General features: G+C 41.6%; 2 protein-coding genes across 2 annotated transcripts; both read left to right on the top strand.

Annotated features, from left to right (window-relative positions):
• Positions 1-931: 931 nt before the first annotated feature.
• On the top strand, positions 932-11,642 carry rps13 (ribosomal protein S13). Its single transcript, XM_084316221.1, has 6 exons — positions 932-989; positions 2,785-2,833; positions 2,936-3,014; positions 6,417-6,586; positions 10,991-11,091; positions 11,567-11,642. Exons 1-6 carry the CDS (start codon positions 967-969, stop codon positions 11,598-11,600), a joined length of 456 nt encoding a protein of 151 aa, XP_084172347.1. The 5' UTR covers positions 932-966; the 3' UTR covers positions 11,601-11,642.
• A 2,464-nt stretch (positions 11,643-14,106) lies between these two features.
• Positions 14,107-23,237, top strand: LOC311230837 (protein phosphatase 1 regulatory subunit 15B-like). Its single transcript, XM_084317224.1, has 3 exons — positions 14,107-14,366; positions 19,477-20,589; positions 22,496-23,237. Exons 2-3 carry the CDS (start codon positions 19,645-19,647, stop codon positions 22,724-22,726), a joined length of 1,176 nt encoding a protein of 391 aa, XP_084173350.1. The 5' UTR covers positions 14,107-14,366; positions 19,477-19,644; the 3' UTR covers positions 22,727-23,237.
• The last annotated feature ends 536 nt before the right edge of the window (positions 23,238-23,773 follow it).

Raw genomic sequence — 23,773 nt, 5'->3', positions numbered from 1 at the left:
AATTCGAAACTGGCCACCGTAAATGCCCAAAACCCCCACCACCTCCTAATAGACAGTCTCCTCCCCACCGCATGTATATATTCCCTCCCCGCCGTATGTATATCTCTCTCCCACCCACCCACCCCCTCCTAATGTACAGTCCCCTCCCCATCATATGTATATACTCTGTCAGGATCTAGGGGTAACAGTACTGTATATTTGAATACCGCCTATGTCACAAATGTATCAGTACTAAATACCTATATGTCCCTATGCCATAAATGTCATGTATGTTGTGTATGTCATAAATGTCTATATGAATTGAAAATGGGGGACCCTGATGGAAACAAGACAAACGTCTTTCTCAGGTCTGCATCCCCTTAACAATTGTATGTATTGAGCCGTACTGTATTGTACCCATTCTGCAATCTGTTAAATAAAGTTTTCATTCATTCATTCATTCAGGATATGTACAAGAGTTTTGATAACCAGTATTGTCACCTATGGTTTTACTAAAATCCAACAAAATGTGTGGCCTTACCATGAAAAGGTTTATGAACTCAATACATTCTCAATTAGGTGATGGTGGTAACGTTATTTAATATTTAATTTACTTGTCTCATTATAACGGCCAATCCACTATTTCTAGATTATGACGCGTCATCTGATGATCTCATTTGGCTGAGAGACGCTTTTACCTTTTATCCAAATTATCAAAAAAAACTATTCCTTCAGACGTTTCAGAATTATCCCTAATTACATACGATCACTTTGATTATTATCACTGACCCGGGGTCAGATCTCTTTAATTCTGTAACATGCACAGTTGAGGATCGGTGTCACAGAAAACCGATCCCGGATCAGTTGAGAAGAAGGCAGCGCGCGCTCTTCTCGGTCAACGTCCTACGTCATTTCCGACGCAGGCGCAGAAGACCATCTTCCGTCGCGTGTTGCGGCCTGACCTGCCTCTCTTCCTCCACCGCCATCATGGGTCGCATGCACGCTCCCGGGTGAGGCTCGTTTTTATCATATAAAACTGTTATTTCACGAATTAAAATAATCTTTCGCAATAGATTACGGCGCATCGACGTGTTATGAACGCCCGGCATCAAAGTTGGACTCTCAAAATCGGCCCAAAAGCGATCATTTTGTTATCTTTTGAACAGACAGCTTGGTCTCAACATGTTCACTCCAGCAGGAGGTTGACTCGGCCGTCGGTAGCTAACAGGACCAGCTAGCTCCATGCTAACAGGACCAGCTACTAGCTAGCTGCTTCAGGCTCTTCTGTGCATCATGTGGATCAGTCACAATGCAGTCTTATTTATGCCCAATGCCCATCATACCAAAATGATGTCTTGTATCCCCCCCATCATTTATTTGATGTGTTTGTTAGATGCCACTTAACGTTGAGAGCCTGTTTTTCATATTTTCGCCAACAGAAAAGTGTTGAGTAACTTAGCATTTAGCTTCTGTCGTTAGCTTGCTGTCCAACCACCACGACAGATCCTCCTCACTGTCTGTACAATAACCTAAACATCCACACAACACCTGCAAACGTGAACACTGGTGTTCAATTTTTTATTATTCCTTCGAGCATGTAGATAGTGACTATATGGTGGGTGTCTAACCAGTGACTATATGGTGGGTGTCTAACCAGTGACTATATGGTGGGTGTCTAACCAGTGACTATATGGTGGGTGTCTAACCAGTGACTATATGGTGGGTGTCTAACCAGTGACTATATGGTGGGTGTCTAACCAGTGACTATATATGTTGGGTGTCTAACCAGTGACTCTATGGTGGGTGTCTAACCAGTGACTATATGGTGGGTGTCTAACCAGTGACTATATATGTTGGGTGTCTAACCAGTGACTATATGGTGGGTGTCTAACCAGTGACTATATGGTGGCTGTCTAACCAGTGACTATATATGTTGGGTGTCTAACCAGTGACTATATGGTGGGTGTCTAACCAGTGACTATATGGTGGCTGTCTAACCAGTGTCTATATGGTGGGTGTCTAACCAGTGACTATATATGTTGGGTGTCTAACCAGTGACTATATGGTGGGTGTCTAACCAGTGACTATATGGTGGCTGTCTAACCAGTGTCTATATGGTGGGTGTCTAACCAGTGGGTGTCTAACCAGTGACTATATGGTGGGTGTCTAACCAGTGACTATATGGTGGGTGTCTAACCAGTGACTATATGGTGGGTGTCTAACCAGTGACTATATGGTGGGTGTCTAACCAGTGACTATATGGTGGGTGTCTAACCAGTGACTATATGGTGGGTGTCTAACCAGTGACTATATGGTGGCTGTCTAACCAGTGTCTATATGGTGGGTGACTAACCAGTGGCTTAGCTATATGGTGGGTGTCTAACCAGTGACTATATGGTGGCTGTCTAACCAGTGACTATATAGTGGGTGTCTATTGTCTAACTAACCAGTGGCTATATGGTGGGGGACTAACCAGTGTCTATATGGTGGGGGACTAACCAGTGGCTATATGGTGGGGGACTAACCAGTGGCTATATGGTGGGGGACTAACCAGTGTCTATATGGTGGGTGTCAGTGACTATATGGTGGGTGTCTAACCAGTGGCTATATGGTGGGTGTCTAACCAGTGGCTATATGGTGGGTGTCTAACCAGTGGCTATGGTGGGTGTCTAACCAGTGACTATGGTGGGTGTCTAACCAGTGACTATGGTGGGTGTCTAACCAGTGGCTATATGGTGGGTGTCTAACCAGTGACTATATGGTGGGTGTCTAACCAGTGGAACAACTGTCATGTGTTTTCTGCAGAAAGGGCTTGTCCCAGTCGGCGCTGCCTTACAGGCGTAGTGTTCCCACTGTAAGTATACATCATGTGAAATTATATACAAAGATGGCACTGAATATCAGTGTTGCTGGACTGCTGTGGCCCATTTATTAATCTTACAAACGTTTTTCACAGTGGCTGAAACTCACATCTGATGATGTTAAAGACCAGATCTTCAAGCTCGCCAAAAAGGGTCTGACCCCCTCTCAGATTGGTATGTATATAGAGATGCATCCCCACCACAAGGTCTTTGGGAAAATGTTAAAGGAACAAGCTAACATTATGGGGAAAATGCGCTTACCATCTTCTCCAGAGTCGAGACAAGAAGATGGGATACCTATTTCCTCTGCAAATATCTGTTGGCCAAAAACACATCCCAGCTGTTCAATTTGTGCTGTGCTAGACTAGCTTGCAGCCAGAGAGCTTTCTACTGAACGCACAGAGGAATTTGTAGTATCTTATTAGGGGTGGGACGATAATCGATTCAGATCGATATATCGATCTATTATCAATAATCAGATGGGATCGATGCAATGTAAAAAGATCGATTCATATTGCGATACTCTTATTTTGAAAATCCCACGAGTCATATCCGCCGGCGCCCAGTATTGTGAAACTCCATGTAGACATTACAGCAGTGTTTGCGTCTGCTGTAAAGCACTACAGAGCGTCTATTTTGCGACCCGGTATAAGTGTGCCGTTTTCCCCCCGCAACGGGTCAAATGCATCTAACATGCGTTGCATCGTCGCCATTCCTTTATGCCCACGTTAAATATATATATATATTTAAATATCTAAATGAATAAGCTAAGCAGCTAACCGTGAGAGAGAACAGGGGAAGGAGGAGGGGCGGGGGCAGTCTACCTTTCTGTGGGGGACTGGGGGAGGGGCATTCTGTGTGTGTGTTACTGAGGATGGACAGATAATGTTGATATTTAAACATGAATACAAATGTATTCATGATCATCATGCAACATAAAACAATTGTAGGAGGGTGCTCCAGTAGCACACCATGTTACCGCGCTGCGTCGCGGGACTCCGTGCTGCGTCACGGATCTGGTTGACTCCGAGTTCGATTCCCGGATTCGCCGTCATTTGCCGAATGTCTCCCCCTGCTCTCTCTCCCGTTTCACCCTACAACTGTCGGTCATGCTTGACCAGAAAAGCGATAAACGCTAAAAAAGAAAGTTAAAAAAAGAAAAAGAAAAAAACAATTGTAGGAAGTTTGGGGGAGAGGAAGGTGTTTTAGCTTGCGTGTTGTGAGTTCCAAAACAGTTTACTTAAAGTTTAAAGCTCAATATATAAAACGTGAATAGGAGGTCTATTTGTATTAAAAACAATAGATTGTTTTTCATTTAAATGTCTGGAAGAGCTCAAAAATAAAAACATCAATTGTTATTTCCGTAGCCTTTTTTTAGTTTATCTAAATGTGACTGATTGTGTTAAATGGGCACATAATATCGCCTCATATCGATTGCAGGCACCTGAATCGTATCGTATCGTGGCAGACTTTGTGATATCGGCAAATATCGTATCGTTGTCCAAAGAATCTATAGCGTATCATGATGAAACTGGTGATTCCCACCCCTCTTGTCTCACTCTGGAGAAGATATGTGCATTTCCCATAATTTATGTTCCTTAAGAAGTATGTGTATGGATAAACGTCTGGAACTTGGACGGATGAGGTTTATGCCAGGGTAATACTGTTTTCCTAAAATACCTCATAGATTAGCTGATGGACCACTTGGGACCCTAGCGCCTGTGTACTGTAGACAGGCGAAATAATGGCATATTTAGGTCCAGAGATTGGTGTCACTGTGCAATACAGACATGATGGGCTTAGGTGAGGACCCCATGAAGACTAGCTGTCATTCATTTGACAGCTAATACGATCCTAATAAACCATAGGTCCCTAGATGTGAGGTTATGATTTTACCTACAGAGTGCACAGATTCTAGAGAATCATGTGTTTTATCACCATTTCACTTTTGTTGATACAGGCACATTGATTATTCCTGGCAGGTGACAGCGTGTGGATAAGATCATGACATCACGCATCCAGTGACCTGAGCTAATTGGGATACCTGGACTATGACTGATCAGTGATATCAAAATCAGAAGCTTTCATTTGAAAGCATGAGAACAAGCTGTCAACACCTTCAATTAGCATCATTGCCATAATGAATACTTTTGGTGAGAATGAGGCGTTAACGGCAGGGGAAAAGGAAAACTCAATGTTCTGGTTAATAGTGCAGTGTTTGTTTTTGCATGTTGCTGATACTTGCTTCGTCACTAAAGCCACCAGCGGGGTACATCAGCACTGCCACTAGCCAAGGGGAGCAACATTTCAAACATCAAAGGAATTTTGGCTCTATTTATAAGCCTATAAAATAGGAATTTTTTTTTTTTATCCACTTTTTCTCCCATCCCAATTTCGTATCGTCCAATTCAACCCTCCCCTATCGAACGCTGTTTCATGCCTCCCACAAGCCGGCTGCAATGTGGACGTGTAAGCCATACATAGCACGAGTCCCCTCCGATACTCGAGGTAGCAGCCGTCGCATCTTTTCACCTGCGCGGCGTGATCTTTCAGCGTCAGGGGTCTGCGCTTTGGAGGGACGCCGCCCCATCGCTTCTTGATTCTACTGCGCAGGCGCACCAACCGACCTGTAGGAGTCGCTGTCCACAACGTCCGATCCCCACCCATCAGTTTTCCCTCCCCCTAATACTGCCAATTGTATTAGTACGGACGACCAGCCAAACTGAAAACAATGTGGAGAGCTGGGCTCAAACCCAGCGTCTCCAGCATTGGTGGTGAGTGCCTTGCCCACTGCACCACCTAGCCGCCCTATAAAATATGACTTTGAAGTAAATATGAATTGTAAACAAATTGTAGGCCATGCTTTCCAGCTTCTGTTTCAGGGATCTAACTTTACTTTTGAGGACGGTTGTGAAAATGTAATTTTTCACTTTAAGTTAAAAAAAAATCCTCCCCAACTGCACAGCTTTTACTGTCCCAAAACATAGAATTGCCTGATATGAAGGATGTGTATCCTGCAGTTCTCGATGGTTCACAGGTGATCATTTTCCCGTTACCACATGACCAAGAGAGTACTGTCCCCAACTGGAAGTAGAACAGACTCCTGTTCAATATAAACTGCAAAGTCAAGAATATAGTTGGATGAGGTAAACCGTTGCTAATTGGCCACATGTATGAAAACAGTACGGCACAATTCATTCTCCTGCTCTTTCCTTGTGAGAGCTGTGATATTTCTATTGTGCCAGAGAAATGCTGAAGGTAAATTAGCAGAGTGGCTACTTTGTGTCACATCTGCCAGTCCCCTTCACACATAATGATATACAAAACATACATGGTGGCTTATGGTTTTGGCTCATTTGCATCAATCGCTATTTATATTTTGAGTTTTAGAGTTTTTAAATGGTCACAAGGGCAACTGCTGGCTAAAAAAAATTTGCAGCTACTAATACTAGTGGTGCTTCCACTGATCATGTAATTTCTGTTTCCTTCTCCAGAGAGTCCTCTACAGCTTCTGCTCTGGTGGCATAAACTACACTTTTTTGGTGGTAATCATGTTTCTCTCCCTCTGGTATACAGGTGTGATTCTGAGGGATTCTCATGGTGTGGCCCAGGTGCGTTTTGTCACCGGAAACAAGATCCTGAGGATCCTCAAGGGTAAGGGCCTGGCCCCAGATCTGCCTGAGGACCTCTACCACCTCATCAAGAAGGCTGTCGCCGTCAGGAAGCATCTGGAGAGGAACAGAAAGGTAGAACCCTTTACCGCAGCCTCTATTGTTGTGAACTAGAGCAGCCTATGGGGTATGAAGGGTACTGATCCCAGGCTGCAGCCTCTAGTGTTATGAACTAGAGCAGCCTATGGGGTATGACGGGTACTGATCCCAGGCTGCAGCCTCTAGTGTTATGAACTAGAGCAGCCTATGGGGTATGAAGGGTACTGATCCCAGGCTGCAGCCTCTATTGTTATGAACTAGAGCAGCCTATGGGGTATGAAGGGTACTGATCCCAGGCTGCAGCCTCTAGTGTTATGAACTAGAGCAGCCTATGGGGTATGAAGGGTACTGATCCCAGGCTGCAGCCTCTAGTGTTATGAACTAGAGCAGCCTATGGGGTATGAAGGGTACTGATCCAAGCTCAAGCCCTGACGGTGAAGTGTTCATATTGAGGGAAAGACTAAAACGGAATTAATTCTCATTCCTAACAGGGCTTGGAAATAGTTGAATTAAAGAAATGAGTGAGTGAATCAGTTGAGTGGTGGTATGTAGCTGAAGACTGCAGGGAATGTTGTCTATTGAACAAAATGCACAATGTTCTTTTTATGGTGTTGAACTTGAGCCAGTCCCCACATTTCAGCTGTACCTCAAAATGGGAATCGTCATGGAAAAGTCCTCGGCAATCGAATCAATTTAAGCTGTAGGATTTGATTGCATATTACAGTGATCCTACATTCTCTCTGTCTTTGATTCTTATGAAAGACATTCAAACCTTTATTTCAACTTGTTAGGAAGTGGAGGTTTCCCTCATTTACAGCAACAAGTTTACAATCAACAGAAAAGACGGCTGTACATACACAATGAAAATGGACAACGCAATCAATTAAAACTGTCACAGTGATTGATCATTCTCTTAAATTCTGTAAATGTTGGAAGAAGATGAGGTAAACCGTTGCTAATTGGCCACATGTATGAAAACAGTACGGCACAGTTCATTGTCCTGCTCTTTCCTTGTGAGAGCTGTGATATTTCTATTGTGCCAGAGAAATGCTGAAGGTAAATTAGCAGAGTGGCTACTTTGTGTCACATCTGCCAGTCCCCTTCACACATAATGATATACAAAACATACATGGTGGCGTATAGGGGTGGGACGATACGCATTCGAACAGTGTACCTTACGGTACGACCCCCACGGTTCGGGGCGTCTGTATCGTACGGTTCAGATGACGCGCAAATTTAAAAAAAAAATGCCGGAGCCGGCACGCAGCCGGGAGAGGTGAGCACTATGGGTGGACTGTATAAACGGTATTAATTTGCTCTACGGTATGGATTTTGACTATACAGTGTAACCGGTAGAGCAGCTCTAAAATAGCAATGACGTCATGTAACCACAGCGCGACTATTTCAATCGCATTTGCCCCTAAAAATAGATAGAATTAGTCATAGATAATAGATATGTGCAAACTGGAAAAAGTTATTTAGGAGGCTTCGCGCAGTGGGCGTGTCAACACACAATTGTCATTTCATAATAAACGCATATCACCGCGGCGCACAGCAAGTTTCAATTTCAGTTCCTGGCATTTTTAACCAGTGGAGAAAGGTAAGATGTCCCTATCGTTTTTCTTATATGAATTATTCTACGTTAATAAAACATACCTGGTGATCAACTACAGTTTGCTGTAAACATTATGATATGCATGTAGTGTTATGATAACGACGGCTGCAGCGGGAGCCGGGAGGACGGCGGCAGCAGTGGATTTGCGAATAGCATGCAGCCGCAGAGCCAGCGGCGCTTTCAGGTCAGGTCCGCTCAACAGCGCCCCCCCACCCAACGGCTGAAAGCTGTGACCAGACCTGAAAGCGCCGCTGGCTCTGCGGCTCTGCAGCTACATATGCTTCTAGCAAAATCCAGCATCCAGCCCGGCTGTTTGCAATGGGAGCAGCACGGACTCGGGACTTATTTTATTTGGAATATAATGACTTTATACGCAAAAGTAGCCTAGTTTTAAGTTAAAATATTATAAATCTACATGCCTTGAGGATGTCATTCTTTATATAGCCTGCCTATCAGGCAAAAAAAAGTATTCTAACGGAAACACTGATACCGTGATATATACCGTTACCGTCTATGCTTCAAATTATACCGTGATATACATTTTAGACCATACCGTCCACCCCTACTGAGCACTGGCTGCAGGCAGCAGCAGCACTGCAGCCAGGTGCTAGTCAGTTTGTGTAAAAATGGCAAGCACAATATAAATCAATCTTCATTACGACTTTAAAAACATAGCCATTAACATTACATAGGCCTACACACATCTTGCCATAGCGTTAGCAGTTTGTACAACACAATGCATGTTTTAACTATGGTAGCCCGCCAGCTAATACAGTCAATGAAATGTTACCGTAGCTACTAGCTAGCAGAGGAGGAAATGGGAGTCTGAGAGGCGTGGTGTTTAAAGACAATGATAGGCGTTTATTCAACATCCAAGAAGGCTAACATACAACTGTTTTACTAACTCCAACCGGGACTATTGCCGCTTTTCCACTGCTTGTTGATGTTATGAACTCCTCCTAACGTTACCGGAGCTGATGACATTGCCTGAGCTAAAGGTCCGTGACACTAAAATGTCCGTGGGGACCCGCCAACCCATAGATGGTTCCAACTCACCGAATTACGTAATCCACCACAGTTGCACTCAATATTTAAATAATGTTAGTCTAAATAAATGTAGACAGATAATGTATGCATTTTAAAAATAGAATGAACAGAGCAGTGTTTTTAAACGGTACAGTGTGTTAGTTTTCCCTTTGATAAGAAATCCAGCCATATTCCTTTCATTGTATTTCAAATACTGCACTTTAATTTCAAGCCGAAAACTAATCTTTCCATTAAGAACTGACAACCAGGGAATTTAAACATGGTTGACATTGTTTTTTTGTGTTTATATTAAAGAAAGGAAAGTCTAGTGCTGGCTGAGCATATTGTTTGCTTGCACTAAGTTAATACTTTGACAAATGTAGCCTATATTTTTCAGTCGGTTCGGTCTTTGTGTGCCAAACATAATTTAAGGCTGTAAACACTAACACTGTAAACCTTATTTTTTTTGTTATATATAAATGAGAATCATGTTTAGATTTGAGTGTTAAATTATGTTTTAATAAAAATTAACGTATATCGAACCGAACCCAAAACCGTGATACGAACCGAACCGTCCATTTTGTGAACCGTCCCACCCCTAGTGGCTTATGGTTTCTGCTCATTTGCATCTATTGTTGTGAACTAGAGCAGCCTAGGGGTATGAAGGGTACTGATCCCAGGCTGCAGCCTCTATTGTTGTGAACTAGAGCAGCCTATGGGGTATGAAGGGTACTGATCCAAGCTCAAGCCCTAACTAGGGATGCCCCGATCGATCGGCCACCGATCGTTATCGGCCGATAATCAGTATAAATATGCGATCGGTGATAATGCTTTATTTTCGCTGATCGTCAAAACCGATTGAAAAACATGATCCAATTCTTAGCGGAGATCTCAGTCACTGCTGACTTCTCTCTCAGACACACAGCTGCTTGCAGCGTACGGCCCCTCCCGCACTCGTGTAAACAAGAGCCTCGCAGTCTGCTATAGTCTGGTGCTGCGACGTGAGCTAACGTTGGCTACCTACCGAGCTAACGTTACTGTTTAAACTAAATGACCCAGTGACTACATGAGGCATTGTCTAATGTTATCTAGCCGGCTAGCAGTAGCTACAGATGGCTCCTGATATCAATGTCTTATTGATTCGATGCGTATTCGAGCTGAGGGCATGCTGAAAGTGATTTATACCAGTAGGGTCCAGCTGCAGCGCCGGAGAATCCTGGCCGTAGCTGGAGGCTACTCGAGTACACACAGACAGTGGAACTGTTTGTAGATAGCGAGCATTTTGACTTGTTGCGTGGTGGCGATGTCTCGCAGATAATACAATTACAAGTCTAATTATATAATATATATATTTTATATTAAAAAAAATTATATAAAATAACTTTGATCGGTATCGGCCGATATGGCTCAAGACGATCGGTATCTGTGGCAAAAAACGTGATCGGGCCATCCCTAGCCCTAACGGTGAAGTGTTCATATTGAGGGAATGAAAATGGACAACGCAATCAATTAAAACGGTCACAGTGATTGATCATTCTCTTAAAATTCTGTAAATGTTGAAAGTACCTCCAACTTTAGAGTGGGTTGGAGGTCATTCCAAGCGTTGGCCGCATCAATTGAAAAGCTTGATCTTCCAGGTTCAGAGCTCATGCTTGAGGGACCCTAAGAAGCAGCCAGTCGCTAGAATGCTAGAACATAACTGCACGTTGCTAGAGATTGTAGTGCGTTTTCAAATGGAAGACTGCGCACAAAACGTGTGTTGTAGTGTTAGTTAACATTCTGCATGTTGCTGCTTTCAGGACAAGGATGCCAAGTTCCGCCTGATTCTCGTCGAGAGCAGGATCCACAGGTTGGCCCGTTACTACAAGACCAAGAGAGTACTGGCCCCCAACTGGAAGTAGTATGTATTGATTCTGACTCCTGTTCAATATAAACTCCTGCAAGTCAAGAATATAGTTGGATGCAGTAAACTGTTGCTAATTGGCCACATGTATGAAAACAGTACGGCACAGTTCATTGTCCTGCTCTTTCCTTGTGAGAGCTGTGATATTTCTATTGTGCCAGAGAAATGCTGAAGGTAAATTAGCAGAGTGGCTACTTTGTGTCACATCTGCCAGTCCCCTTCACACATAATGATATACAAAACATACATACTTAGTGACTTATGGATTTAGCTAATTTGCAACAATCACTTTTGTATATTTGCGTTTGAGAGTTTTCAAATAGTCATGAGGGCAACTGCAGGGGGCGAATTGTTTTGTTTTGGAAATAGAAATGCAAAGCAGTTTAGATGGTGGAGTACCCTTGTGATTCACTGTGGCTGGTTGTTAAAGTGTTGCTGCCACTGATCATGTAATTTCTGTTTCCTTCTACAGCGAGTCCTCTACAGCTTCTGCTCTGGTGGCATAAACTACACTTTTTGGATAAATAAAGAATTTCAGTTGGAAATTGTTCTGTTGTACTTTCTTTATTGATTAAAATGCTCAGTGTTCTGCAGATGTGACTTCTCCATAACATCTATGTGACGAGGAAAATGGTTAGAGTTTTTGTTTGATACACCGTTGTACTATATTGTACACCAGTCACTCTTTGACACTTGATTATGTTAAGTAGTTTGGCTTGGTTCTAGACTAGTGCAGAGGACTGAAATGGATACCGTGTCCTACTTAAATGTGAAGTCGGCTACTTGGATATTATAAAAGGTGCTGACCTGACATTATATAATACAGTATACAAGACTAACATTGTATTGTAACGGCTGGACATGAGCTTTACATATGTTTTCAAGCAGCAAGATCCCTTGCATGCCTCCCATGTTTTGGGCTACAATGGTTAAAAATATATTTTCAAATACAGCTTGTATTCCTTCAATAAAGTATATATTTAAAATGATTATGCTCAAAATGTGGGGAATACCATCCAAATGAAGACATCCATTGTTGCAAAGTCAAATGCATATGAGTGAACATGAGCTACTGCCAGAAACCAGATGGGTAAGACTCAAAACGGGTGATGTCATTAGGTGTATATAATCTGCCCACATTACCCCATTTCTTAAGGCTACATGGTTCCCATTGCACGAATCTTCAAGGTCCATGACCTGGCACTGCAGTGAGGGGAGCGGCTCCGTCCTACCTCCGGTCAATGGTCTAACTAGACATTCAAGACCCCTACGCTCTGCATCTTCTGGTCGCCTCAGACCCACTCCTATCCCAGCTCCTGGGGGGTCATCGAAGAGAAGCAGGCTATTCTCTGTCCTTGCACCACAATGGTGGAACAAACTTCTCAACTGTCAGTTTTCTACCGTTGACTAAAGACGCATAACATCTGAAATAAAAATGAGCCTTTTCTTTTACTATTATGCACTTTGCTACCAAGTAATCTACCTTGCCCTTATCACTACACTACTTACTATGCGAATGGGTCTATACTACTATGCACTCAAGAGTGTAGCACTGATGCTGTTTGACGAACAATGTTATTCTTGCAGACCTTGGATACAAGTGTCTGCTAAATATGTCGGCTGTGTTCTCTGAAACAGAAAATGAACCTGTATACTCCGAAGAACAGTCATCTTTACTTTACCACCTCTCCCAATTCACAGTTTATAGCAGTCAGACTTTACAACTGATGACATTACTATCTTTGCACCCTACCTTTTGTGATATGGAAGTTGTTCATGTTTGCCGATATTTGTGTACTGTCCATAGGAATAATGTATTGTGAAATTAAATCTTCATACAATATGAGCAGGTGCCGTAGTAATGTTTACGACTTTTAACGTAAATGACAGGTGTCAGTATTCTGTGACTAAATTATTAAATGTGGGGAGTAAATATTGTTTACAAAAATGTACTAGAGTGAAATTGGCACATTCTTCAAGTACAGAGCAATTTATATTGTAAATTATTACTCTCAAACCACTGTTGACAACAAAACAGTTTCTACTCAAGAATGACATGTCTGCAGTCAATCACCATGAATACAAAAAAATAAACTGGGGGATGTTGCCCCCTCACTTTCTGTTCACGTTTCACTTTGTGATTATGGGATATTAATAAATAGGGAATGCCCCACGGCGGGGACATTTACTGGCACTTTTCATGCGTCATGCATTACGTCACAATATACGTCTTCTTCTTCTTTATTTTTCCCGGCAGTGTAAACGCAACATGGCGTGTTACTGCCCTCCTCAGGTCTATACTACGCCCACAATTGAGAAAAACTTAAATACACATAGGCCTACAACAAAAATAATAATAATAAATAAAATACTCTGCCTCTGTGCTCAGCTGGTGGTTCTCATTATTCAGGCCAGAGAAAGACTTTTAGAGAGAGAGAGAAGAAACTCCCAATTCTGATTGAAGGATTCTATTATGACAACATCATACAACATTCTAGGACATCAGATCATTTGTGATGTCACAGTATGATGTCATAATAGCACATTCTAGAACATTTGTGATGTCACAGTATGATGTCATAATAGATCATTCTAGATTAAAGAATGTACTATTATGACATCATACTGTGACATCACAAATCTAGAACATTTGTGTCCTGATGAATGTAGATGTAGCAGTATTGTCTATCTGTATGTCATAATATGTTATGATGAATTGAAAATGGGGGACCCTGATGTAAACAAGACGAAAGTCTTTCTCTGGTCTGCATCCTCTTAACAATTGTGTGTATTGAGCCGTACTGTACTGTACCCATTCTGCAATCTGTTAATAACATTTTCAATCAATCATGTCACGTGAGAATATACGTTATTCTCAGTGAGTGTTTTTAGAAGAAGGGCGGGACCAAGAGGAGTGACAGTCCATTGTCCAATCACAGCACTGCTGTGTGTATTTCAGGGCAGTGTCGCAGCTTCCCGACACTCACTCATCTCTACACAACACAACAACAACACAACTGAAGACATGGAGACAATACTACTTCACGGTTGACGAACGTAATCTTATTAAAACGACACACAAAGGGCTGAAAAATGAAGCGACTACATATCATCGTACTACAACAACTGTCGTTGACAACTGAGCGAAATCGGTTCGTTTTTTTACCAAGAATACCAGAATACGTGAAGAAATACTGGACTAGTATCTCGGGGAGAACATGGCACCGAGTGTTGACGGTAGGAGCAGCGGGGCAGCTACAGCTTCATGTCAGGTAATAATGTGATTATTAATATTTACTACAGCTTCATGTCAGGTAATAATGTGATTATTAATATTTACTACAGCTCAGTGGAGGCTGCTGACCAAATTTTTTGGTGAAGCACAAATTATTATATTATATTATATATTAAATTATATTTTTAAAACATCCCCCACTGTGTGTCAGTGGTCAGTGGACACAGATGAAAACATATTAACATTAGGTGACAGCGCACCTGACCAGATGAAATCATATTAGGCGACAGCGCACCTGACCAGATGAAATCATATTAGGTGACAGCCCACCTGACCAGATCAAAACATATTAAGTGACAGCGCACCTGATCAGATCAAAACATTTTAGGTGACAGCGCACCTGACCAGATCAAAACATATTAGGTGAAGGTGACAAGGAAGCCACAGACTCATACCCCCCCGACACTCAACTAACCGCCTCGGACAGTCCTTCATAGTGGCCATCAGGCTCCACAACAGTGGGCAGAAACTGCTGCCAGACATCGACCTGGGACTTATAGGAACCCAAGGAGGACAACTTACACTACCTTAGGCATACTGCACCTTATGTGGATACTGTGATACTGTGAATAATGAATAATGTATATTTCAGTTAGTTAGATAGTAAATTATAACACTACCTTATGCATACTGCACCTTATGTGACACTGTGAAAATATATTTCAGTTAGTTAGATAGTAAATTATATTGACCTATTTGTTTACACTGCTTGTGTTGTTTTCACTACCTGTACCCCCCCCCCCCCCCTTCCCCCATGCTGCTATGATGCCTGAATTTCCCCAAGGGGATCAATAAAGGAATATCTTATCTTATCTTAAAAGGAAAGATGAAATTCCCTACCTGGGTTCCATCCTATAGAGGCAAATCATTCCTGTGACAAAATGGGATCCAATGTAATAAAACTAAGTCAACCAACGAACTAGATTCCTGTACCGGATCTCCTCTCTGGTAAACAAGAATACCTTGAAGACTAACAGGAGCACTCATTCAAGGGTACTACGACTATGCTTGCACCTCATGGTACCAAAGCACCTCAAAGGCACTAAAAACAAGATTACAAACATCACAAAACAAACTGGTCAGACTACTGCTTGACCTTACTCCTAAAACCCACCTCACCCCTGCCCACTTTGACAACCTAGGATGGCTTAGAGAGTAGACGACAGAGTACAGCAACTTGCAATGGGCTTGGTCTACAAGATACACTACACCACTAAGATACCCATGTGCATGTCGGAATACTTCCCAAAGGTCAGTGAATACCACGACCACAACACCAGAGGGAGTTCCACAAATCATGTTCAACCCAGATAAAATAATTTAAAAAGTAAAAAAAAAAAAAAAACTTTTTTTTAATAAAAAAAAATAGTCATAACTTAGAAATGAGATTGCATAGGTCTATGAATCGATATCGCGATTCTGTTTTGATTAATTGCCCAGCCCTACAGTGTGTACAGTAAGTTAGCTTGGTGATTATCATTGTGATGTAGGCTAAGATGGCTAGCTACTGTTAGCATACAAGCTTTTACAAACACTAGCCTATACTTACTTTTTCATCCACAACGTTTTTTCTGATCCACTTCTTCATGTTGCTCAGTTGCTGGTTTATACTTCGGTCCTAATGTTGGCGCAAAGTTTAATTTAGCCTGACTTTACTTGTTATAGCTGTACAGCTTACTTCTACTAAACAACAACTAAACTACTTCCTTGCTCTTTCAAACAGTCAAAATGGGTCCATCTGCAGGGTCGGAGGTTAGGTTTAGCTCTGGCCAATCTCAAGTTTCTCAAGTTTCTTTATTAGTTGTCATACAGAAGTACAGAATACTTTTATACAAAATGCTTATTTCAGTTACATTTTGTATAAAAGTATTCTGTACTTCTGTATGACAACTAATAAAGAAACTTGAGAAACTTGAGATTGGCCAGAGCTAAACCTACCCTGCAGATGGACCCGTTTTGACTTTGCAATGCAGCAATCTCTGATTGGATTTGCAAGGCTGCCAATCATATTCAACCTCCATGTATTGGATGGCAAGGGCTGTCAATCATTCAAACCTCCATTCAATGGCGAGAGTTTAACTGCACAGACCGTGCTTAGACGAAGTTAATAGCCTATTTCGATTGGCTGTTATTTATTATTTATATAACATTGGGTCACACCTGTGAAGTTTTCTTCACGAATAATTACTGCAGTCATTACTGCAGTGCAGGCCTGCTCAGAGCTGTCAATTTTGGCAATTTTTTAAAAAGAAAAAATTCACTGACATTTTTTTTACAGAGGAAAACTTTTCTAATAAAAAAATATAAAATAATAATAATTAAAAAAATAATTTTTTTATATATATATAAATAAAATAAATTTATATATATATGTAAATTAATAATAATTATGAATTATGAGTGAATTTGTGTTTCACGTGTTGTCATAGAGAAACCTCCACTGCTACAGCTTCATGTCAGGTAATAATGTGATTATTAATATTTACTACAGCTTCATGTCAGGTAATAATGTGATTATTAATATTTACTACAGCTTCATGTCAGGTAATAATGTGATTATTAATATTTACTACAGCTTCATGTCAGGTAATAATGTGATTATTAATATCTACTACAGCTTCATGTCAGGTAATAATGTGATTATTAATATTTACTACAGCTTCATGTCAGGTAATAATGTGATTATTAATATCTACTACAGCTTCATGTCAGGTAATAATGTGATTATTAATATTTACTACAGCTTCATGTCAGGTAATAATGTGATTATTAATATTTACTACAGCTTCATGTCAGGTAATAATGTGATTATTAATATTTACTACAGCTTCATGTCAGGTAATAATGTGATTATTAATATTTACTACAGCTTCATGTCAGGTAATAATGTGATTATTAATATTTACTACAGCTTCATGTCAGGTAATAATGTGATTATTAATATCTACTACAGCTTCATGTCAGGTAATAATGTGATTATTAATATTTACTACAGCTTCATGTCAGGTAATAATGTGATTATTAATATCTACTACAGCTTCATGTCAGGTAATAATGTGATTATTAATATTTACTACAGCTTCATGTCAGGTAATAATGTGATTATTAATATTTACTACAGCTTCATGTCAGGTAATAATGTGATTATTAATATTTACTACAGCTTCATGTCAGGTAATAATGTGATTATTAATATTTACTACAGCTTCATGTCAGGTAATAATGTGATTATTAATATTTACTACAGCTTCATGTCAGGTAATAATGTGATTATTAATATCTACTACAGCTTCATGTCAGGTAATAATGTGATTATTAATATTTACTACAGCTTCATGTCAGGTAATAATGTGATTATTAATATCTACTACAGCTTCATGTCAGGTAATAATGTGATTATTAATATTTACTACAGCTTCATGTCAGGTAATAATGTGATTATTAATATTTACTACAGCTTCATGTCAGGTAATAATGTGATTATTAATATTTACTACAGCTTCATGTCAGGTAATAATGTGATTATTAATATCTACTACAGCTTCATGTCAGGTAATAATGTGATTATTAATATTTACTACAGCTTCATGTCAGGTAATAATGTGATTATTAATATTTACTACAGCTTCATGTCAGGTAATAATGTGATTATTTATATTTACTACAGCTTCATGTCAGGTAATAATGTGATTATTAATATTTACTACAGCTTCATGTCAGGTAATAATGTGATTATTAATATTTACTACAGCTTCATGTCAGGTAATAATGTGATTATTAATATTTACTACAGCTTCATGTCAGGTAATGTGATTATTAATATCTACTACAGCTTCATGTCAGGTAATAATGTGATTATTAATATCTACTACAGCTTCATGTCAGGTAATAATGTGATTATTAATATTTACTACAGCTTCATGTCAGGTAATAATGTGATTATTAATATCTACTACAGCTTCATGTCAGGTAATAATGTGATTATTAATATTTACTACAGCTTCATGTCAGGTAATGTGATTATTAATATCTACTACAGCTTCATGTCAGGTAATAATGTGATTATTAATATCTACTACAGCTTCATGTCAGGTAATAATGTGATTATTAATATTTACTACAGCTTCATGTCAGGTAATAATGTGATCATTATTATTTACTACAGCAGAACATTCTAGAACATTTGTGGTTACAGTATGATGTCATAATAGAACATTCTAGAACATTTGTGATGTCACAGGATGATGTCATAATAGAACATTCTAGAACATTTGTGATGTCACAGTATGATGTCATAATCTAGAACATTTGTGATGTCACAGTATGATGTCATAATAGACCATGCTAGAACATTTGTGATGTCACAGTATGACGTCATAATAGAGGCATCACCCACACTTTCACAATTTCCCAACGCGGAATTTGTGGGACTTGTACAGCACTGTCAGTGCTGTAAAGTTTTAACCTTTTTAAATCTTAGACAACCGAAACACTTTGCTTTCATGAAATATTGTAAGCCGTCATTTGAGGCTTTATAAAAGCAGCACAATGAACACATCTGACTGTCAGTGCAGAGTCCGACCTCATCTTAAATAACAAACAGCATTGCTTGTTGTAGTTAACACATTCCCTGCCAGCCACGCTTATATCCATCAATGTTTGATCACTGCCACCAGTCTAAGCCTATGGAGATGTTTACCTTCTTTGCAGGGCTATAACTTTTTAAATTGTATTGCTAAATTGACATTACTATGGCCCATTCAACATCGATTATCTATCGTTCAGGATGTAGGAACATTTTTCTTTTTCATTCACAGGTTCATACAAAAATACCGTCTAGAATATAAATATGTTTTTATCGTTTTCTGCAGTAATTCCTAGAACGTGAGATATAGGCATAAACGCATATATAGATTATCAAATGCCGTTTGTTGGCGTTACACGCTATATTAAAAATGTCCACTGTACATGACATGATCCTAAACGTTATGACTGATCATGCGCGGGTGAACGGGGGGGGGGGGGGGGGGGTCGTTTATAATTCCGTGATCGTCGGTAAATGCTCTCATTTCCCTCCTATTTTTCAGATTTGTCCAGATGTTCAGGGTCGAGGTACATCTGAGAATCACGGACGAGACTGGTCAACACGTCCAGCACATGAGCACTGCCGCAAGCCCGACCGAATCCTTCCTCTTCTCCTCGCTGTTTGACGGTGATTGTTGTTTGACGGCTCTGGGAAGAGTGACACCTGTCACATGAGCACTGACAAAGTCTTTGAGTTCAAACACGACATTTCAGAAGAGGAGAAAAGTTCTCATTGGAGTAGTGAGGAAGACCACAACATGGGGGACTTTGACAGTGAAGAAAGCAAGGCTCTCTGGGAGTCCCTCTCCAAATCCAACGACCCGTACAACCCCTTCTTCTTCTCTGCCTGCATTTCAACCAACGCCACCATGGGGACGCCTAAAGCAGAAGTGAAGGATGACCGTGAATGGCTCTCGCCCAGCAAGGCCAACGAGGACCTTTCAGGGCCTCGTGGACGGAACATCTGGGGCGCCCGTTCGGACAGCGAGAGCAGCTGGGGCAGTTCGGACGGCTCGTGCGCCGACCTGGACAAGGAGGAGAGCGAGAGGCTGTGGGAGTTCTTCAACAGTCCTGTGGACCCCTACAATCCCATGTGTTTCACAGCCTGCACAGTCAGCACGGCCCCTCACACCACCACCAAAACACTCTCTCTCTCCCAAGAGACTCAACAGGCCTCACTCCCTGCACCTCGCTCCACGTCGGACACCGACACGGAGGAGAAGGATGGTAGTTTTGCCCCTTCCTCGTCAGAGGACGAGGAGGAGGAGCAGCTATGGAAATCTCTCTGCCAAAACGACGACCCTTACCACCCTCTCAACTTCCAAGCCTGCCTCCAGACCTCCCCTACGACCGTACTCCCACCCAAGCTGCACTCCTGGTTAGACCCAGATACGTCCTTCGTCCCCCCAACACAAACCACACCTTCCCTGGGTAAACAAAGTGGAGAAGAGGTCGTGAACACCAGGAGAACCAGAGCCACCAACCCGGCACTGGAACAGAGACACGGAGACAAACAGCCTCACCGTCACCCTGATACCACGCTTGTTCCATGGAAAAAGGCTGGACACACATCTGGGCCTGCTTCAGAATGCGAGGCCAGCACCACGCAAAAAAAGGTCATTATACAAATGTCAAAACTCTTGAATAATGACTCGTACAACGTTAACAAAATTGCTAGCTGACGTTACCTACAAGTTTACTTAAAGGAACACGCCAACTTTTTGGGAAATTAGCTTATTTGCCACCTACCCTGGAGTTAGACAAGCAGATACATACCCTTTTCTTCTCTGTGCATGCATTAGGCTTAGGGAACAGCTGCACCGTTAGCCTAGCTTAGCGTCATTCACTGAAAGTAGGTGTGCCAGTGTAGCCTAGTTCCCACCAGTCACGAAATACACTCCAAATACAACTCTAAAACTTTCCTGTAAACATGTTGTGACCTATGTGTTTACCACGTGGAGAAATAAAAAAAAAAAAACATACATTTTCATTAAAAAAAAAAACTTTTCCCCCCTTTCTTTTTCCATTTTTCTCCCATCCCAATGTTAGTCGTTATGCCAATTCCCCACCCCCTTCCTGGTCGTTGCGCACTCTACCCCCTACCGTCAGTCTGGGAGGGCGGAGACTATCACATGCTTCCTCCTACACATGTGTAGCCAGCCCACCGCTTCTTTTCACCTGGCAGCGCGGACTCTCACTGGGAGAGTGTAACATGTGGAAGGTCACACTACCTCTCCCAGATCCTTCCCTTGCTGTGCAGGCGCCTCGACCGAACTGTAGGAGTCGCTGTTTACAACGACCAGGACCCACCCACGCCGGCTTTCCCACCCGCTAACACTGCCAATTGTGTTAGTGTGGACGGTCGGCCAAGCCGGAAGCACCACAGCCGGATTTGATCCCACTGGCTCTGTGGTGGTAGACAGATGCTTAGTCCGCTGCGCTACCCGGCCGCCCGACATTTTCGTTTTCTAAGCAGATATATACTCGGAACAATTTTTTGCCGAACCACTGCTCCTTGGGCGCAGTGATTTCATCACCTCAAAATCCCTGTTTTTTTTAAAACTCCAGGATAGATGGCAAATAAGTGAATTTCCCCAAAATTTGGCGTGTTCCTTTAACCCAGACCAAACCCCTAGAATGCACTCATGGGGTAGCTGAGATAAACATAGGATTAGTATGTGCTGTTGTAAGCATTCAGTGAGGTCAGCGTCGATTCAGTATTCATGCCTCACCAGTGCGTAACAGGGCGTACTCGTGTGTTTAGCTGAGCCCTTGTTTGGTGTCTGCTAGCAACACCGCTGGTTGTCATGACAGGTTGCGTCTATTCTTATCCTAACCCATGTTTGCTTCCGCGTTCGCGTTTTGCGCTCTGATTGGCCACTGACGTACGCTAGTTTTGCTCTTGGTCAAATCACTCTTGGTTCAAGTTTTTTTTTTTACGTTTAATTAATTTATCCACTCTGGTTGGATGGTGTGTATGTATATGTATGTATTGTGCTGTATAATGACAATACATTTGAATCAAATCTCATTTTGAAATCGCTACGCTGATCCACTCAACAGGTAGCGATTTCAAAATGAGATTCGAAACTAGCGTACGTCAGTCCGGTGGCCAATCAGAGCGCAAAACGCGAACGCGGAAGCAAACATGGGTTAGGATAAGAATAGACGCAGCCAGGTCATGTGACACTAAACAGTCAACTGAGATTTGACTTCTGCATGGAGTTAATGGGTGTTGCATGAGTGTTACAAAGTCTCTCTGACAACCCGCAGCTTAGCATGCCATTCCATCATACAAGCTATACATTGTTAAACCCAGAGGCAGCAAGACAAACAATGTATCATGTTAGCCCAGCTTTTCATAGTGGAGCTACTGTCTAGGTAAAGATAAATCATATATATGGGAAAGTACACAGGTTTTCTTCATTTATTAAATTGATTACATTTATTACTTCATTTATTGAACTGAATGTTCGCATTCAAACACCATCACTGACATGGCTTTCGTTTGTACATTCTTAGGTGCGGTTTTCTCCTCTTGTCCAAGTCCATGTGATGCGCACCTGGCTGTTCGCTCGACAGGCCTCCCGCAAGGGACACTGGGAAGAGATGGCACGCGACAGGGACCGCTTCCGAAGGCGGGTCCAGGAAGCGGAGCAGGACATTGGCTACTGCTTCACTCAGTCTCACAGGGAGAAGATTCTGGCCCATCTGGACGAGACGTTGAGATCTGACACACCGTCCAGTCCATGATCACACATTTTTTTTCTAAATGAGAACTTCTGATTGATTGGTTGCAATGCAACAGGGAATATAATTTTGGCCAATTAGAATGTTGATATTAGGCCGATATATATGTGTGGTGTCAAGTCGAACAACCTGTACCTCAACTCATGGCTCATATTTGTATGCGATTGTTGCACTGACTTTTGACACTTTCTCATATTAACCTCAGCATTAACGTTTGTAATGTTTTTTGTATGCCTTATAATGACCTCTACAGCTTCTGCTCTGGTGGCATAAACTACACTTTTTGGATAAATAAAGAATTTCAGTTGGACGTGACGTGACTTCTCCATAACATCTTACGTGACAAGGAAAAGGGTTAGAGTTTTTGTTTGATTCTCGAAGTCAACTTCCTGCCTGTTGTTGCTACGCAACTGCAGCGTGGGGGGAAACTGCCCAGCCTGGTACATTGTGTACACAGTTCATTTAGTGGAGAAACGGATCGTTAAAGCGGCAAATTAAAGACAATCAAGCGGAATTTTCTTCAGTCCTTCACAATGCCAAATAGCTGATGTGTTACGCGTTGTACTAATGACAATGGTCGCTAACGTTCGGCTAACGCTCTGGTGTTGTGGTCGTGGTAGCTACATGCTAAGCTAACGTTAATCACATATCGAACCGATAGGAGCTTATCTTATCTAATCTTTGATCGGGTAGTGGCACACGTGGTACCACCACGTAAGATTAGATAAGATAAGCTCGTATCGGTTCGATGCGATGTGATTAACGTTAGCTTAGCATGTAGCTACCACGACCACAACACCAGAGGGGGTTAGCCGAACGTTAGCCACCAGCCACTTTTTCCTCTGTGATGGTATAAAACTTGTGATTTGGATTTCTGTTTGTTATTAGTACAAAACGTAACACAGCAGCTTCAATTTGGGTATTCGAGAGATGGCCATGTCTGCAGGTGTTTTGTATGGACATTATGTCAAGTCAATCGGGGAGCTTCTTTGACTCATATCTCGCCTTAGAATCACCAGAAAGGCTTTCGAAATAGTGAAATGCCATGTT

Source organism: Notolepis coatsorum, assembly GCF_963971535.1.
Source record: "Notolepis coatsorum genome assembly, chromosome: 6".
In the NCBI taxonomy this organism is placed as follows: domain Eukaryota; kingdom Metazoa; phylum Chordata; class Actinopteri; order Aulopiformes; family Paralepididae; genus Notolepis; species Notolepis coatsorum.
Note: the sequence above shows the minus strand (reverse complement) of the source record. Positions and strands in the feature narration are given on the sequence as shown.